The sequence below is a fragment of the Simochromis diagramma genome, unplaced genomic scaffold, assembly GCF_900408965.1.
Source record: "Simochromis diagramma unplaced genomic scaffold, fSimDia1.1 OVJJ01000631.1, whole genome shotgun sequence".
In the NCBI taxonomy this organism is placed as follows: Eukaryota; Metazoa; Chordata; class Actinopteri; order Cichliformes; family Cichlidae; genus Simochromis; species Simochromis diagramma.
In genome coordinates this window covers 41,846-62,047 of record NW_024387500.1, presented here as the reverse complement: position 1 = coordinate 62,047, position 20,202 = coordinate 41,846, and the positions used below count along the sequence as shown (strand labels likewise).

Below are 20,202 nucleotides of genomic sequence, written 5' to 3'. Positions count from 1 at the left end.
CAAAATATGATTTTTGGCCATTTTTGGTCTTAAACTTTTGATTGGGACTGTTTACTGAGTTTATTGTCTACTGAAGCATATTTTCAATATGGTTATATGCAATAAAATTCCAAAATAAATTAGGCAAGGAAAAAAGTATTCCTTTTGTTCTATGTTCCAGCCTCAGCTACTTTGACATAGTAACATCTCCTCTAATATTTCCACCTCTGATGAATCTCCCAAGTGTTAGCTTTATTATAGATACCAAGAGCACGAACCTCAGAAAGAACCTTGGGGCTTAAGAGAGTAGGCTGGCTTGATATGTTGGTATCTGGTTAAACGTGTGTTTGAATTCGCATAGAGAAACATAACTGTGTCCCAGTTATTCTGAAACTCCTACTCATGAACCTTCATAAATGCCAAACCATGTTAGCAGAGTACGTTGAAAAAAGAAGTTAATGTGTAGCATGTTATTATGTGAATGAATTATGATGTGTTTGGAAGACCATGCCATACCAAATCAAATCACTTCCCACCCCAACTCCTCTATTTTTAACAATTGCTTTTTAACATTAGGCCTACAAATGTTGATATGTCACGCCATGCATGCCACCAATGATTTGACTTCAGCTGCATTTTACACTATAAAGGGTCATGATGTCAGACCACGTCTGTGAATGTTGGAAGGACTAAATCATGGTCAGTCAGTGCTTTAACTTTAAATGAAAGAGGACAGCTGAAATCTTGACATCAGCATCTATTTAGGTCAGCAACTCTTAAAGTCTGATGTAAAGACACTACACATAACTACTCATTTATATAACAGCTGGAAGGGAACAGATCTAAACAAGGTTGGACAAGGGCTACCATGGGCTCAAGCAAAGGTAGGACTTTTGGAGTTGCAGTAAAAGCTTTCACTGGGAGTGGGGTGGCTCTGTCGGCCAACAGTGACGTTGAGTCACATCAGGGGATGATTCCTTTGGTTGCAAAAAGAAATCTATGGGAAATCGAACCTTCAGCAGCAGTTATGACCTCAACAAATATTTTGCTGATAAGTTTATGGTTTCAGTTGCTAGTTTCAAGTTTCATTGTAAAACCGCATTAGATAAATTTCAATTGAACATAATGTTAATTTTGTAAGTGATTATCCCAGTTATAGTCCAGCATGATGATAAAGCAAGTTATGTATCTCAGTTTCTGCATTAGATCCACTCCTCACTTGTTTGGATTAAAACCACCAAGATATTGATGCTTAGGATTGAAAATGGCATCTGAACAAACCGCAAGACTGCCAGAGCAATTTGCTTTAGAGATATGACACCAAAGTGATGTTTATCCATAATGCACAGCATAACGTTTGGAAAAAAAACCCTAATACAGCATAGCAGCACAAACACCTAACACCAACCGTCAGAACGGTGGTGGAAGGATGAAAATTCGGGCATCTTGCCGTTACCAAGTTCACTATGAACTCATCTGTTCACCTGTTCAGTATTCTAGAGTCAAATGTGAGGCCATCTATCTTACGGCTAAAGCTTGGATCAAACTTGGTCATCAACAAGACAATATGGAAATCTACAAGAGCTTATCATCTATAATAATGGCTGAAAAAGAAAAGAATCAAGGTGCTGTAGTGGTCCAAAGTGCAGACCTCAACCTGACTGAAATGCTGTGGTGGGCCATTCAAACAGCTGAGCACAGACCAAACTTAATGCTGTAAAGAGAAGGGGAAAATTTCTACAAGTTAATGCTGTGAAATGTGGTTCTACAAGCTACTGATTCATGGGGTGTCCTTAGTTATTAATAGCGTTACATCCCTGGATGGATCCTATCCACTGGATACTGTGGCTCACATAACTCACAGATGCAGGACTTGCAGCAGTTAACTCAGAAGGTGAAGAGGAAATGATGTCTCACTATGTTAACAGATCTTCATATAGGCTGCAAAAACTGCTTGTTTCTATATTTTAAAAAGGCCTTCGTAAAACTAGAACATTACTATTTGCCAATGATCGAGGAAAAACTAGATCATTTTAAAAGCCCTTAGTTAAACCCAGCTGTCTTAGTTAATTTTAAGTCAGTTTCAAGCCTTCTCTTTATCTCAGAAATTCTTGAAAGAGAAAGTTGTGAAACAGCTAAGTGATCATCTGCAGAGGAACAATTTATTTGAAAAGTTAACTCAGGTTTCAGAGTTCATCACAGCACAGAAACAGCATTAGTGAAGGTTACGAATGATCTTCTTGTGGCCTCTGACAGCAGGTCTGTCATAACAGACCAGCACAGTGTGGTTCATGGCTACTCCTTCAAAAGATTAGTATTTTTAAAAAATTCTTGAATTCTTAAATTCATTTTCTTACCTAAGCTGTGTGAGTATTCTCTCCTCTTCAGCGAGGTAGAGGCTCCTCTCCTCTTCCAATTCAGCTCTCTGTCTGAATGCTGCCTCCTCAAATCGAGCCAGCCGATCACACATCAACACCACTAGCTCGTGGCCTGCCATCTGCAGTGTAGAACTCACAGTCTCTTGGTTTGATAGCTGAAAAACATCCAGCAAGTCAGAAATCAGGAAAACGTTTTGGGGTTTTCAGAGCAAATATTGGTAATATGGCCATTTCAACACAACACTTAATCTATAATAGCTTGTTTTAGGCAAATGATGAACTGAGGTGTTGCACCAAGGCCCAGCATAAGATCATCTTCTCCTTCTGACTGCTCTCTTTAGGGATCACAACAAGTGATAATTTACCTCGATCTCACTATCCAGCCATCACAAGGATCCTCCACTGTGACACCTACCCTCTGCATGTCCTTCTTCACTATATCCATGAGGTCTTCTCCTTGTCCTCCTGGCGTTCAGCTGCATACTCAGAATTCTTTGCACAATATGTTGTTTACCCCTCCTTTGCACATCTCTAACTTTTACTCCAATGTAAGGCGGTAGTAAATTATTGCCACCATACAAAACACAAGTCGCAGCAGGTCTCACTACCATCCTATAAACCTTCCCTTTCAGTCTTGCTGCTTTCCTTCTGTCACAAATCATCACTGACACTCACACCACTGTGAGTGTCAGTGACACTGCACTCTTCTTCAGCTCTCTTGTGTCTGTTGCTTTGGATGATTGCCTCCAGATATTTAAACCTTGACTACCTCTACTCCTTGCATCTTCATTGTTACACCTGTCTTCCTCGTATTCACACATACATTATATTCTATCTTGCTTCTTACATTCCTGTTCTCTCCAGAGCCTACCTCCACCTCTCCAGGCTCTCTTCCACTGCTCTCTGATCTCACTACAGATCACAGTGTCGTCTGTAAACATCATAGTCCACAGAGACTCTGTCTAAACTCATGTGTCAGCCTGTCCATCAGCACTGCAAACAAGAAGGGGCTCAGAGCTGCTCCCTGGTGTAATTCCACCCACTTAACAGTTTGATACTGTTGACCATAATATTTTATTATAGCAATTAGAGCATTCTGTAGGTATTAATGTTCCACAGGGCTCTGTGCTAGGACCAATTCGGTTTACATTATACATGCTTCCCTTGGGCAGTATCATCAATCATAGCATACAGTTTCATTAATTTGCTATGCAGATGAAACCCAGCTCTATCTGTCCATGAAGCCAGATAACAGACATCAATGAGTTAAACTGCAGGAATGTCTTAAAGACATAAAGACCTGGATGTCCTCCAATTTCCTGCTTGTAAATTCAGATAAAACTGAGCTTTTTATACACAGCCCCAAAAATCTTACACAATGGTATCTAACCAGATGCTACTCATTACCTTGGCCTCCGGTAACACTGTGAGGAATCTTGGATTCCTTTTTGACCGGGACATGTCCTTCGATGTCAAATTAAACAAATATGTAGAACTGCATTTGTGCAGTATCTCATCCTGTCTCAGGCTGATGCTGAAAATGTAGTTCATGCATTTATTACTTCTAGGCTGGACTAGTGTAATTCATTATTATCAGGATTTCCTAAAAACTCCCTGAAAAGCCTTCAGTTAATCCAAAATGCTGCAGCAAGAGTCCTGACAGGGACTAGAAAGAGAGAGCATAGCTCTTCCATACTGGCCTCTCTTCTTTGGCTCACAGTTAAATCCAGAATCAATCATCTTTAGGCATGAAAAGACGAAAAAAATCCTGATTGAGGTTGTCATAATTCATGCATGACAGCGTTAAATAACAATAATTACAATGACAGTACAAGAAAACAGCCTTTGAACAGCACCAAAGCAGAATGGCTTCCAGGTCCTTCTCCGGTGAAATCGGCTTCCTGTTTGCATTCGGGAGACAGACACCCTCTCTACTTTTAAGGTTAGGCTTAAAATGTTTTGAGAAAGCATATAGCTGGGGTTGGATCAGGTGACCCTGAATTCTCCCTTAGAGACACTCCGATATTTCTAGGCTGCTAGGGGCTTTCCATGATGCTTTGCGTCTTCTTCAGTCAGATGTGTTTTTTTTCCCATCACTATGTGTTTATACACCACTTTGCATTTAATCATTAGTTATTATTAATCTCTGGGTCTATTCCACAGCATGACTTTGTCCCATCTTCTTCCCCTAACCCCCAGGGGGTCGCAGCAGATGGCCTCCCCTCCCTGAGCGTGGTTCTGCTGAAGGTTTCTTACTGTTAAAAGGGTTTTTTTCTTTCCTATTGTCACCAAAGCACATGCTCATGGGGGGTGGGGGGTCTGATTGTTGAGGTTTTCTCTGATTTCTCTGTATGTAAAGCACCTTAAGGCAACTATCGCTGTGATTTGACGCTATATAAATAAAACTAAATTGAAGTGAATTGATTTGGCTTGGAGCGTTTTGAGTTGTCAGTGAGACAACATAAGTAGTTAAAAAGTACACGTCAGTATTTACTACTATTATTAATAACTTTATTACTTGTGCTGCATTAACTGTAAATAGTGAGCAGAGTTGAGTACCTGTAACTGTCTGAGCTGGTTCAACTGGAGTCGCAGCTCACACACATTCCTCTTGGCTGACACTAAACGCTGTTGCACTCTGCTGTCAGAAGCAGGGGCCCGAGCAGCTGGATGGATGGAGGTAAAGCTGTCAGTCAGAGCAGCAGGATTCTGGGGCTCAGATGATACTCCTGAAGGGCAAAGAAATTGTTTTCTTTTCAGAATTTTCACACCATGAGACACACTCATAGTGGCAATATGTACATTTAAGAAACCTCTCACCAAGTCTGTTGTTTATAAGGTTGCATTCTGGACTCTCACTGAAAAACACAGACAGACAAAAGACCTAAAATGACTGTTTAACCCAGGTTTATATCGTATGCAGAAATAATCTTACTTTATGAGGCAAAGATCTGTTAGTCAAACTAATATTATATTTGATTAAATGAATTCTTGTTTTATACACATTGTTATTTTAAATACTACCAACAACAAACATAATAAATGTAAGAATAATTAATATAGTAATTGTTAATATCAGTAGATGTTACAGACCTGACAGCATCCTTGTCTCCGGGTCCTATGGACAAAGCGTGGTGCACTAGCCCTGCTAGACTGGCTATCTGCTCCTCCATGGCTTTGATTCTCTCACTGATAAATAGGAATACATACATTATATCCATCGCATAACACTTATATGAACCATGAGAACAGCTTGCCACCATGTAACTGTCATAATTTCGTTTAAGCACCATTTCCCAACCATTGGTCTCATGATTCTTTATATTGGAAGGGAAATACACTCCGATATTAGTGGATGAGAAATTTTGAGAGCATCCTGGTAGTTCACCCTGAGTCTACATCATCAGGAGGAAGAAAGGTTCACATGATCAGCCCTAACCATACACTTTATCAAAAGGAACAGTTGAAGCTTAATCTTAAAAACAACTCCCCTCTCCACTTCCTCACTGGTCACTTCCCCATTGACACTTAGTTTAGCTATGAATCTGAGCTCCCTGTACTGATCATACTTGAAAAAGCCTTAAAGGACAAAATAAGGTTAATCATTTTATGCATTTAGTGACTTAAGTGGGGTCAGTTTTGGAAGAGTCCAGCTGAACCAAGCACAACATTTGTTAATGGAGTTTTACTTTTATAACACATTTCTACTCTGAGCATTCAAAGCAAATCTCAAGAGGCCTATTTTTTTACTTTGCAGATATCATCACTGTGTGATATTTTGCAGTTACTGAGTGTCAGATTTTGAAACTTCTACCACGCAATTTCGACCTAGTAACAGAAATATCTCATAGGACAAATGTGAGATAAGTCGTTAGTTGTGTATTTAATTCAAAAAGGGCAACATGTCATGTTTTGTTCTTGTAGCAGAGTATATCTGGGCTGATTATCAGCTACTGGTATAATCTATCACTATAAGCATTCACTGAGTGTAATATAAGGACTATTTTTGTGATGCAACTGGCTAAACATGGAAAATAACCGAACCCACTGCTTAGTTATCTTTCTCATACATTATGAAAGACACAAGAAAAGTTGTTCTTTTTTGTCGTTTAAAAGAACATCTGTGATTTATGTTTCCTGTGGTTTCGTCATAGGCTGCAATGCAACAAGGCAATTACTCTGGCTATCAGCTCACCTTTGGGCATTGCTGGCATTCATATGGCCCTGAAACAGTCTCTCAGTTTGTCCCAGAGGACTGTCAGCAAAAACAGATGAGGTGGAGGATGAGGATCCACTTCCTCTGCTTCTGCTTATAATCTCTAGTGTAGCACTGTTATTGTCCTGCCCCAGGGACTGGCGAATCAGTGACTTCTTCTCAGGAGACACTAGGCCCACACCTCCGATGATTTGTCCACCATCAAACATCCTGACTTCACTGAGTCTGTGAGGGGAACTAGGCGGGATTTTGGTTCCCATTGGGGGAAGCTGACCGTCAGCATACTTCCTATTCTTCCGCCTAGAGAAAGAAAAAGCAGATGGAATAGAAAGTGAATGTATGTACAGCAGTGTAAAACCCACATACAATATGGTCCTTTGATAAATAGATGAAAAATCAAGTAATCAGTTTATCAAAGTCTCTAATTTCTATCGTAGTTTTCAGTATAATAGAGATGGATATAATAGCAACCAGTTAGTTATTACAAGTCATCGATTGATTTTCATGTCATTGATTGAAATAAATGTTCCCAATCTTGTAGTTGGTCACCAGGTTTGCACACATCTCAGGAGGAATTGTTGCCTACGTCTCTAACTAACTCTAAATCCTTTAGGTTTCTTGACTACTGCCAAGCAAGTTGAAGCTTCAGCTACCTTCACAGGCTTTCTACAGGATGGTCTGGAGGAAAGAGCTTACATAGAGCTCCAGACCACTGATGTTTTTTACATGACAAAAGTGATTTAGACAAACAAACAAACAAAAATTACAAACAACAATATAGTATACACAACTGCACCAAATTGTGGATTATTAAACATTATGTCTCTCCCTTCTGAGTCCCTGTCAGTACATACATTAGTAATTGATGAACAAATTGATTTAGTTTGCTTTAAAGAAACCTGGTTAGAGCAGAATAATTATGTTAGTTTAAATGAATCAATAGCCTTGAATCCTTGAACCACAAGCTACAGAGGGTGTGGCAGCAATCTTCCACTCCATCTTACAAATCATCCAAAGACCCACACAGAGTTTTAATTAATTTGAAAGCTTGATGCTTACCCTACCCTCACTGGAAAACTTAAAAAAACAAACAAACAAAAAAAACCCAAATCCTCTTTTGTCTGATCATTTCCTTATAATACTTAAATCTCCAATAGTGGGTTACAAAGCAGTGGAAAAGTACATTTCATCACAGTAGATCTCTTTCTCAAAGGACTGTAACTAAGTTTAAGGATATAATTTCCCCATGTGCCAACACAGTGCCGAGCAGGTACTTAAACTCTACCCCCTAATATTTTTTTTACAACTTCAATGCATATTTAATTTTCTGTAATATATTTATAATTAGAGCTATTTGCATTTTTTAGAGATATTTTGTTAAATTTTGTAGCTTTGTAATATATTCTTTTATTTAGTTCAGTTTAGTTCATTACTGTTCTTTTCATTTTGGAGCAATTGTCACCACATCATTTCCTCTTCGATTATTAAGGTATTCTGATTTTGATTTTGATTCAGATGATTCCTGGAAGAAATATAATCCAGTTCAGTTCAATTTTATTTATATAGTGCCAAATCGCAACAAGGTGCTTTAAACTGATAAAGACTCCACAACAATACAGAGAAAACAAATAAAATCCCAACAATCAGATGGTCCCCTATGAACAAGCACTTTGGTGACAGTGTAGAGGAACAAAAGCTCCCTTTAACAGTAAGAAACCTCCGGTTACTTACGTTCAGGGAGGGGCGGCTATATGTCACGACCGGCTGGGGATGAGGGAAGGAAGACAGGACAAAGACATGCCAGGGAAGAGACCCATAGATTAATAATAACTTAAGATTAAAAGCAGAGGAAAAAAAGCAGAAAAAAAGAGTGAAGAAGAAACGCTCGGTGATAATGGAAAGCCTACTGCAGTGTAACTAAGGGAGTATTCACAGTAACCTGATCCAGCCCTAACTATATTTTTTTATCAAAAAGGAAAGTTTTAAGATGAATCTTAAAAGTAAATCCAAATCCAAACTGGGAGCACATGGCTCTGCCTCCCATTCTACTTTTGAATACCCGAAGAACCAGAAGTAAACCAGAAGCCTGAGAGCAAAATGCTCTACTGGAGTGAGAAGATATTAAGCGGCCTTTAAGATAAGATGGGGCATGATTATTCAAGACCTTGTATGCAATGAGAAGGATTTTAAATTCAGTTCTGGATTTAGATATATATCTGAGCAATAAAGCTTATGAGTAGGAAACACTGTTGTATCCGGCCTGCTTTATGCACAAAAATAATCACGTGAGTAAATGACTAAATTAATACAATCCATGTAGAGATTTGTTTTCCTGTGCCAAGACTTGTTGATTATATGATTTTTGGCCAGGCCTGCCCTCAACAGCACACACAGGCTGTACATTCACTTTAAAATATTTGCTGTATAAAAGACTTACAGGATGGCTGTCTGATCTTGAGTGATATAACATCACCAGTGTTGGGTAGGTTAATTTTTCCAAAATGTATTTCGTAACGTATTCCGTTACGTTACTCAATAAGAGTAACATATTCTGAATACTTTGTATTACTTAATACATTATCATGCTTTTTACAACTACATGAATGTCCTATTGCTGTGTGATTTATTACTATTACTGAAGGTTACTCTCCACACCAACACCAACTAGATGTTTAAATCTTAATATAAATGAGTAACAGTAGGTGGACATTAGGTCAGGCTGCACTTTCTGCAGTGATCTCGTATAGAAAACTATTCCTCGCGTATATAAAACAGGTCTGCGGCTCCGAACCGTAGTAAAGGGACCTCTGGCTAATACGTCGGGTTCATGTCGGGCTCGTAGCTGAAAACTAGCTTTACTTTGTTGTCTGGGTCGACTTTGCTAGCAGAGACAGAGAGAGGCGTTGAAAGGCTGCTGCAACGGGACTTATTGTTTCAGAGGAAAACACGAACACAGCGTACAGTCGAGTCTTAATAGCTTACTTACAGCTGGGCTCGTCAGGCTCTCTTTTTGGCTGCAGTGGTTATTATTATATTTACATGCTTCATACATGCTATGCCTTTATCACACCGCCTATCGTCTTCATATTAAATAATTTGTTGAATAATACTATTTAAAAATATTTCTTCACGTCATTATGCGGGCCACAATAAGGGGTGACATGTGCCGCGAGGTTAAGTCACACGCATTAGAGCCTCTTAATGTGCGTTTTGTTTAGGTTTCCATCAGCGTGGAATTACCAGAAATAGAGCGGGCATAGCCTTATGAAACAGGAAAATACCGCCGTGTAATCCATTTATTTCAACAAAGTAACTATTCTGAATACCACCTTTTTAAATGGTAACTGTAACGGAATACAGTTACTCATATTTTGTCTTTTACATACGTAACGGTGGTACATGTATGCCATTACTCCCCAACACTTAACATCACACTCACATAGGCCTTGCCCAGTCAGCTCCTACTTGAATTCAATTCAGTTTTGTGCCAAATCACAACAATTGCCTCAAGGCACTTTAAACGTTCTACTATTGGATTGCAAAATGACATGCTGTAACTGTCAGGCCACACACCCAAAGTGACTTTTCTATTTCTTTGGTTTAGCTAACCAAAGAAACGGTGTGGCTGTAGCTCAGGTGGTAGTGCAGGTCATCTGCTAATGGGAAGGTTGGTGGTTTGATTCCTGGCTGCTCCAGTCTACATGTCAAATATCCCTGCAAGATACTAATGTCACGGCGGGGTGCGCCGGTGTGTTTTTTGAAACAGGACCCAAAAGCAGATGTGGACGAGGTGTTGCAAGTTTAAACAGAAAGTGATCCTTTATTTGGATGATTACAGGGGTTAACCAAGGAACCCTAAGCAAACTAAAAAACACTAAGAAACAAATACTACGAAGTTCTATGACTAAGACTATGGTGGGGATAACAGACGACCCGACAATGACATTCAGAAAACAGAGGACTTAAATACACACATGAGGTGATCAGGGGAAGTGGAGACACATGAGGAAACAGCTGACTAGGATAAACATAATGATGCACAGGCAAGAGTAAAACTAACCGCATGAGCACAGAACACAAGACCCTTTTCAAAATAAAACAGGAAACATGCAGACTTAGACACGACAACACAACTTAACAGGCCTAACACGCATGACAGACTAGACAAGGAACCAAACATAACCACACAGACATGACACATGAACCAGGGAAACTTAGTACAGGGGAGATGACATAACTAAGAAACAGGACTACACAGTAATCTAGAAATTAACTAGGTGCACTAAGCTAAGGCACAAAATAAATACAAAAGATACATAAACTCAAACACTGGGTCGCTTGACCCAGGACCATGACAACTAACCCCAAGTTGCTTTCGCATGCAGCTATCAAGAGTGTGAATGTTAGATAGAAATCACTATAATATAATCAGCTCATTTACCTACATTTGAATTACCGAAAAATGTCGAACTAATGATTACATTGACAAAAAAGTTTGTTTTTTGTGTGTTTAGATGTTTCTTTTATATGCTGCCCAATGACTGTAGAAAACTGTCGGGTAGTCCAGTTTACTGAAGAACACCTCAGGCTGTCAGGTTAAAACACTCGGTCGTGTTTTCGTAGCGTAAACGCTGGCCCTCCTCTCAGAGCCTACGCTCTATCTGCTATTCCCGAACAGAGATACGCAAGTTTCTCCGTGACTGCAGCTGCCAGTCAAAGCTGTTATGATGACGTTTCACCCCAATTTAACATCACTGTGGTAGGAATTAGGAATTAGAATCAAACTTATGGGAAAGGAGACCTCTTGGACATCAATCAGCGTGATGAGAACTATTGAAAAACAAAAGAAAGAATCTTTGGAAAAAATTTATCTTAGGAGAATTCATTTATTTTAGTCTGACCCCAGTCCCATCCGCTAACGTGGAGGTTTATGACCTATACTGCAGCCAGACACCAGGGGGCGATAGAGACGTTTTGGCTTCATTTTTGTGGAGCTGTCGCGTCGTCCATGTTTTCTACAGTCATTGATGCTGCCCAACTAAAAATGATCATTTTTAACCCATTATAAGAACTACATCTAACACATGTACCTAAACTGGTACAGACTGTTGCCTCCTGGCTGCTGCATACACCCAAATGGTGCAGAAATGAAGCATTAAACTTCAGACATTTCCTATTGCATATGTGTGTAAATAGGCAAGTATACCTGTGGAGGGAATGGGTCCCGTCCTCTAGATTATATTGGGTCTCTCCATAGCCCATCAGGGGTTTAATGGAGGCTCGGTACTGCTGCAGCCCTGCTGGGAGTCCTAGGACTCCAACATTCACCACATCTGTTGCGAGAGATGGAGGGGCACTGCACTGGGAGGAGATGCTGCGGCGACCTATTCCATCCTGCAGAGAAGCGCAGTAGGAGTCTGGATGTGGTCCTCCTTCACCACGCACCACCAAGGCCATGACCTTACTGCTGTCAACGTTCTCATCTGACACATACATGCATTTACACATAAACACACTGTCACTTTAGAATGTGGAGCAAACACACATAAAGAGTAAAAACACAGCCAGTGGTTATGTTTCCAAGAGTGTAGTGCAAGTAAAATCAGTTCAGCATTGTACACCGGGTTGCCATGTGGAACAAAAAACAAAAAAAATGCAAAAAGCTCAAATACACACACACACACACACACACACACACACACACACACACACACACACACACACAAACCCCAGACATTCAGACATTCTGCTTAAATGTGAAACTAAAGCTAGCTTACACAGCAGTAACGAGGTTTCTGGTTATCTGTGTGTATAGCAGCGGCAGACATTGACATACGGCATGTATGTATGTCCATGTCTGCCGCTGCTATACACACAGATAATGGGAGATGGCTTACATCATTACAACTAATCACAGCCCATAACTTCTTCCGTTATGTCACAGCAAAGGGGGAAAAAACACTTGCAGTAGTGACTCATTGTTCAGTAGGAATCAGCTAAAAAGCACATTCCTGCTGGAGGAATCTCACCAGGCTTGACATCTCTCCTCTCCAGGATGGCACTGCTGGTGCATATGGCACTGGATCGTCCTGCTCCCGAAAGGCGAAGTGTCTGTGCTGATGTAGTGCTGGGGTCCCGCACTCCCCCACTGCCCCCTCCACCATATGCCACCCTGGAAGGGGAGGAGGGCATAGACCGGGCCATGGGTGGAGACATGGAACCTTGCAGGCTTTGGAGGGTGCCACGACTGGATGATGACAAGGTGTGGACTGGACTGTGACTGCCATACAACACTTCTCTGGGGATCTGAAGAAAGTGAAAAAAGTGCTCTGAAACTGCACCATCACCACAACTTAGAACCACAGACGGGGGGATAGAGCACTTTCCATAACACTTCATTGACGGCTGGAGTCACATCAGCCTGTTTTAAATCAGCAGTGGTGGTACAATCGTGAAAAAGCCTGGACTCAGTTGACTCAGTTGCAAACTATAGACGCATGTCACATCTATCTTTGTTGTCCAAGATCTTTGAAAAAGTTGTTTCTATGCAGCTCACCGACCATCTGTCAACAATCAGTTTGAGCCATTTCAGTCTGCTTTCAGACCAAACCGCTCCACAGAACCAGCTTTAATCAAAGTGGTAAATGAGACAATGATCGCACTTCAGTTTTATTACTGCTAGATCTAAGCGCTGGTTTGACACTGTGGATCACTGTATTTTACTGGATAAGACTGAACGTTTTATCAGCATTTTTATCGGCATGTATCCTGGCTGAGATCCTACCTGTCTGGGAAATCTCAGAATGTTAGTTTTAAAAATGATCTCTCTGAGACCTGCGCTGTGAGGCATGGGGTCCCCTCAAGGGTCTGTACCTGGCCTATTACTGTTTCCTCTCTATCTGCTGCTTCTTGGTCTTCTTCTATGTTATTTTCATGTAACCTTTCACTGTTATGCTGATGCCTGCAACTATATGATCCTTTAACCACTGGAAACTGTGCTGACTTGTCCAAACTGGAAGCTTGTCTATCTGCAATTAGGGGCTGGTTATCTGATAATTTTCAGCTTCTTAATGCTGATAAGACAGATTTGATGGTCATTGGACCACAAAATGTTCACTTGTCTTCGCATATTGATTATTGTAATGGTCTCCTCTCTGGGTTGACGAAGAAAAGTTTTGTACAAAATGTGGCTGCCTGCATTTTAACCAAAATAGGGAAATACGAACACATTACTCTAGTACTGAAATCTCTTCACTAGTTGCCTTGTAGGGTTCGAGCAGATTTTAAGATCCTGTTGCTCACCTACAAGACTTTAAATGGTCTGGCGCCTTCATATCTCTCTGACCTTTTGCACCTTTATGTTCCATTCAGTGCTCTCCAATCTCAGGGGAGAGACATAGTCCCAGCAGAGTTTACTGGTTTCAGGTGCTGGATGCCAAGCACTGTTGTTCACTGGTGCACACTAGTACTGCTGGGTAACCCTCACAATTGCGACATGATACTTCTTTCTGCTCATTTAGTTTAATTTCATGTTTTTGTTCAATCACCTTTTATGAACAGCCCCGTTCTGAGTGAGTTGGGGATTCCTTCCTTTTCTGCTGTGGAGTCCTTTTTGGCCAGTTGTTGTTTAACAGGTCTGAATATGCATTTAATTCAAAAGTGTTTAGCTGATCCCAACAAGTCAGTTTCATCTTTCAGGCTTTGATCATAAAGCACATGTAATGTATTAATGAAACTCAGTCAACCTTCCAATGAAAATCAAGCGGAAATTTCATCATTTCACCAAACCCCAAGAAGTATATAGCTGAATTTTAAAAGTACTTCCATTTGATAAATGGAATTTTTATGTTTTTGTGAATTCTGAATACACCCTTACATAAAATATATATCACTCACTCAGACAAACAAAAACATTTCTGACTCTGGGTCTTACGAAAAAGAAATAATGTATAAGAAAGAATAAGTAATCTCAGCTAATTAAAAAAAATAATAATACAAACGATACAAAAATGTACCAAATACCAAACCACCACCCCAAAATGTCACATACAGACATTTACTGAAAATGTTGAAAGTATAATTGTGCCTCTTTGTCCTCAAGCGAGGTCAGAAGTGTAAATATAATATAAATGGCACTCAGAAACATAAGTGCAGAACATAAGTTCCTAGATATAAAAACATTATGGTGTTAGTCATCCTGTCAATTTCATTGCTATTGTCAATTACTGAATGGAGAATATGTCAGTGAACAAGTCATTTCTGAAACCAAATTATAAGCCAAATAATTGTGCAATGGGACAAATGAGTACAGATTCCTCCACCTCCATTTTTCTTTAATCCTACATATTAAATTTCTTTACAAATACTCAAATATGAATCTTCTCATGGTAAAGACTGGTTTGTTTGCTCCATTCTCCATTATTGTCTCAATTCTCCACACTACCAAGTGAAACAATAAATAATGTGTGCATATTTTGACTTAGCTCTGCATGACTACAGTTAATATTCCTATTGTTGTGCAAATAAGAGATGCATATTAGTCTATGTGACTGAGTAAACCTACAAAGAGCTGGCATGCCGAAAGAGATGAACTGCCAGAAGTTTAAAAATCCAACAGGTTGCTTTCCTTTTGTCCAGACCAGTTACACAAGGAGAGCAACCTGTCAAACAGATGATTGTTCGAGTACAAACTGAGTTGACACAAATTCCCAGCAACAACAAAATATTCTTCCAGCTATGACTCTGCCCTGACTGTCTTTCACTTCACCATTCAGACATCCAGTACTACTTACTTGACTTCCATTATTTCCCTCTACACTTTCTCCAACACAAACCCAAACCTAACGTTAGCTCACCCTACAATATAGGGACCTCAAACACATTTCTCTCTCATGAGTAATGCAAGTACAGACAGAAACAAATACTGTTGCAATAGTTCTCTTCTATCAATGTTAAGTTACTGAATTTTCTCAAATTATGAGCTGATTAGTAACATATATGTAGAGGGCAGGGTAGCAGAATCCCCATTCTATTAAGCAAATGTGGTTCAATATCCAGGCTCAAACTATATGATGAAATTAGCTCTCAAAAGTAGTGGCCCAGGAAAGGGAAACAAAGAGAAGAACCCTTCAGAGTCAACAGGCATCTCAGTGTGGTAGAGGTTGATGTTTACCAGTCAGGAGGTTAGTGGCATGTTACCAAGCCTGAGCATTTGTGAATGTAAGACAAACAAATCTTGGAATGGAAAAAAGTGTTTGTATGAATGTGTGTGTGCCTGGATGAATACGGCTTGTAGTAGGAAATGCTCAGTTAGAGTAGAAAAGCATCATATGAGTACTCGTCCACTTGGGGATTCAATCCTTGGCTTGGCCAAGATACTAACCCCAAGTTGTTCACTGATGCATCTGTGGGAGTATGAACATGTGTAAATGTTTATACACAGCAAAATCTCCGGTGTTAAATTAGACTAACACTGAGCAGTGCTGATTTTCTAACACTGGAAAATAACTCAAAATGTTAGAAATATTCCAGTGTTAGAAAATCAGCACTGCTCAGTGTTAGCCATTGTTAATCTTCAAAACTGACTAGGTTACTTTTAAACATATAACACTGTCAAAAGTGTTAATTTAACACTCAACAGTGTTGTATTTAACACTCAGAGGTGTGGACCCATATCAGAATCAGAATCAGAATCAGAATCAGAATGGGGTTTATTGCCAGATGTTGAGGTTTACAACATTAGCCATGTGGTATAAAGTGCTCCAGAAGAGTAGAAAAGCACTAGTAGCAGAACTCATGACCAAGTTCATCTGTGAGTTTTATCAGTGTACAAGATTCAATTATCCAGTCAGTTGGAAAATTAAATAGTTTTGTTGTAAATATTTTTACTCGGTAGCTGTAGGGCTGAGAAGCTATTTTCTCCTGTTTTTGGTTAGGGAGGCAGATAAGAGACCTGCATTTTCTTTTGGGTTTTCTCCGTGTAGGTGAGCCAGTTTCACTTCATTTATAGAGAGTTTTGTTTGTTGTTTTGTTGTTTCACCCTGACGCCCGCTACCTTTTGGAATTTAATAAACTGACTGGTTATGTAACTCTGTGGCAGTTTTTGGTTTGGTAGTGTAGCTGCAGTTTGCACATTTCATGTATTCTCAGCCAGATTTGGTTTAGAGAACAGCCAATATTTAGCATAAGTAGATTTAAATTTACACACACTGGTGATGGCAGCTACATTGTAGCCACAGCCGCCCTGGGGCGCACTGACAGAGGCGAGGCTGACGGACACTGGCGCCACCGGGCCCTCTGACCACCACCAGTAGGCAACGGGTGAAGTGTCTCGCCCAAGGACACAACGACCGAGACTGTCCAAGCCGGGGCTCGAACCGGCAACCTTCCGATTACAAGGCGAACTCCCAACTCTTGAGCCACGATCGCCCGGTGTGTTGTGCACCGGTTTCCCCTGGGCTGGGGTGTAACAAAGTTCACAGGTTTTAAACAGAGCTCTGTAAATGGGCCCCGTACTTGGATACATTTTGCTAATCCTTTATTCTGATGGACAGATTAACAACCTAACTAGAAGTTTCTGATCTTTATGTTTAGTTGGCCTGATCCACACCAGACACGGGTTCAGTGTCCAGGCTCTCATATAACTACTGTTAATATTTTTGCATTTTATATTCACTTTCAGTGCTGTGTCCTGAAATCAAAGCGATAGATGTTAATAGCTTTGCTCAAAATTCTAGTACTGCTGAAATGTAATGGGAAAATGTTGTTTGTAGTGTGTTTAACTATCCCTTTGACTAAAGATCTTGTATATACTGTAAATATTAACGACTTTTTGCATGTACCATTTTTTGTGGAGAAAATAAACCACAATGCATTAAATTGAAAAAACAAACCAAAACAAAAAAAGCGGACTGACTCACCTTTCCTCCTACAGTGGCAGACTTGGCATGATGTTTGAACACATGTTCAGGGTCTTTATGATACGCCTTCAAGAAGGAGTTGGGGGTGATGTTTCTAGAAGCAACAGATTTGCATGATGTGACAAATCAATGTGTGCAACAAGTTCTACAAAAGGTATACTGAATCAGTTTTGACACATGTGAAACGCATTATTAAATATTTAGCTTAAGTTGTGGTATGCTGAAATCACTGATAAGTCATTAAATGGATCAGACATGTTGTTTGGTCCAAAGAGGTCTCATGGCTGTGCAGCGTGTACTTTAAAATAAAGGGGTGGTCTAAATTTTGTTTGTGAGAACAGTTTTATTTAGTTTATCGTTGTGATGTTCAGCATGCAATTGTTAACATTTTGCTGTCTATTTCGATTCAGTTACTGTTGATATATGAGGCAAATTGATTTCCTTTTGCTGCCTAAACCTAAAACGCTGAGAAGTCGTTTTGTAGAAGGTGGGAGGCTCTGTAACTGAAAGGAGATGATATTGAGAGTGACATTATCTCTAGGTACAGCAGGGGATGGAGGATACAAACCATTTAGAGCACAACATGAAGTGTATGCTTTTTTTGAATGATGAAGCCTTTTAACCTCAGGGTTCTTAATCCTTTTGAATTTGACAAGAAGCAAAAAGTGTAGCTGCCAGACTGGGTATGTAAGGTTTAGTGCTAAAAACAAGATTAAGGAAAACTATGTATGAATTAAAGATGGCAAAAGTGAAAAAGATGTTTCCTCAATTTACAATTGACACCAAAATCTTTTCATATAACAAAACACACTGACAGATAATCTGAATTTGTTAATGAGTAAAAAGGACAGAGGGGATTGTGATTTGTTTATAAACAGTTGTGCTGGTAAGTTTACATACCGTGGCAGAATTTGTCATTTTTGGGCCATTTTCCAGAGAATATGATTGATAATACAAAACTTTTATTTCAATCATGATTAGTGGTTGGGAGAAACCATTTATTATCAAACATACCCTTTTTAAATCATAATGACAACAGAAACTACCAAAATGACCATGATCAATGTTTATATACCATGAAAGTTTTAATAATAAAGGTGACCAGTCCGTGATCTGTTTCCTTGTAATTAGTTTGTGTGTATAAAACGTCAGTGAGTTTCTGGGCTCCTGACAAACCCCCAGTGCTGCACTGAGGCAATTGACAGCATCAATCAGCAGTGTTCAAACAAAGAAGTGGAAAAATTCTGTTGTAATGGAAACAAACATTTCAGCCAAAACTGCCACAAAACTTGTTCGGGATGCAAGAAAAAACCCCACAAATAACTTCAGTTGACATACGGGACTCTCCGGGGAAAAAAAGTGGATTTCAAGATACATAATAGGAAGCACTTAAAGAAAAATGGACTGTGTGACATGAATGATGGACCACATAGTTGCAGTTTCGACACTTCATTATTTGGCTGCTCTTTTCTCTAACACTCGGCCGCAGCTTTTCAGCTGCTAGCCACACACAAAACAACAACGCATGTCCTAGTACATTCTTTAATAGGGGAGACGTAATTGGCTGATGGAGCTCCAGTGTGTCTCAGCCTCCCTGCAAGCCACACCCAGCCACATACTCCCATCGCCCAACCTAGCCCGGGGAGCCGTCTGGCCTAGCCTACTCCATCCCTCTGCGGACGGTAAGTGGGGACTGGCCATGACCATCTGTGTCCCAGCCCATGGACCAGCAGCAAGGATGAGTTGGATCAGGGGGCCGACCATGTACCCAGATCCTCCTTTTACAGAAATAACAGCCTCTAAATGCTTCCTGTGGCTTCCAATGAGAGTTGAAGGTATTTTGGACCATTCTTCTTTACAAAACATCTCCAGTTCAGTCAGGTTTGATGGTTTCCAAGCATGGACAGCCGCTTTAAGTCACACCATAAATTTTCAATAATATTCAGGTCTTGGGACTGAGATGGCCATTTCAGAATGTTGTACTTGTTCCTCTGCATGAATGCCTTAGTAGAGTTTGAGCAGTGTTGAGGTTCGTTGTCTTGTTGAAAAATCCGGGCCTGGCGCAACTTCAACTTCACTGATTGTGTGAATGCCGTGAGGCATTGTGTTCCTGTTCCTCTTTAAACTTTATTCTTCTACCTTATTCTAGTTGCTCCGTTTCTTTGCCGCTTAACTACTCCCTCAGTTTTCAGCCGATTGCCACCATTCAAATATTTAAACTGTTCTGCTATTTCTGCTAATGCCAGCTATGTCCTTTGGTGCTCACAACTTTTCTACTTTTTGAGATATTAAGCTTTTTATGCCACTTTTTGGCCCATTTGATGAAAGAGACCACATTTTCAGTGTGATCACCAGTTTAGCTTGCTGGGCTGAGCCATGTTTTAGCTCAGTGAGATAAGCAGCCATTTTCAGAGCGGGAGGCCAGGGTTAGAATCCCGCTTATGGCAACATTTTTTTCATTAAACAGTTCAAGTTTTTTAACTCTTTTCAACACAAATTCTACCTTCTTCACCCCTTTTCAGCAGTTTTCAGATTTTTCACCTCTTTTCAGCACAAATTCTAGATTCTTCAGCTGTTTTCAGCTCCTTTGCCTCTTTTTAGCACAATTTTCAGTTTCTTCACCTCTTTTCAGCACAAACTTCTGCTTCTTCACTTCTTTTCAGCACAATTCAGATTCTTCTGCACAGTGCACATTTTTTCTCTCATCATA

General features: G+C 40.0%; 1 protein-coding gene across 3 annotated transcripts in view; it reads right to left on the bottom strand.

Moving 5' to 3' along the window:
* Positions 1-20,202, bottom strand: part of LOC120725670 (SRC kinase signaling inhibitor 1-like) — a 64,483-nt gene that overhangs the window by 31,646 nt on the left and 12,635 nt on the right. For all 3 annotated transcript variants that reach the window (XM_040018651.1, XM_040018653.1, XM_040018654.1), the window contains exons 4-11: positions 17,493-17,586; positions 12,603-12,879; positions 11,780-12,056; positions 6,553-6,873; positions 5,451-5,546; positions 5,178-5,215; positions 4,917-5,086; positions 2,337-2,512 (exon numbers count right to left, since the gene is read on the bottom strand). In XM_040018651.1, the coding sequence (XP_039874585.1) occupies positions 2,337-2,512; positions 4,917-5,086; positions 5,178-5,215; positions 5,451-5,546; positions 6,553-6,873; positions 11,780-12,056; positions 12,603-12,879; positions 17,493-17,586 (1,449 nt within the window). The remainder of the gene's footprint in view (positions 1-2,336; positions 2,513-4,916; positions 5,087-5,177; positions 5,216-5,450; positions 5,547-6,552; positions 6,874-11,779; positions 12,057-12,602; positions 12,880-17,492; positions 17,587-20,202) is intronic.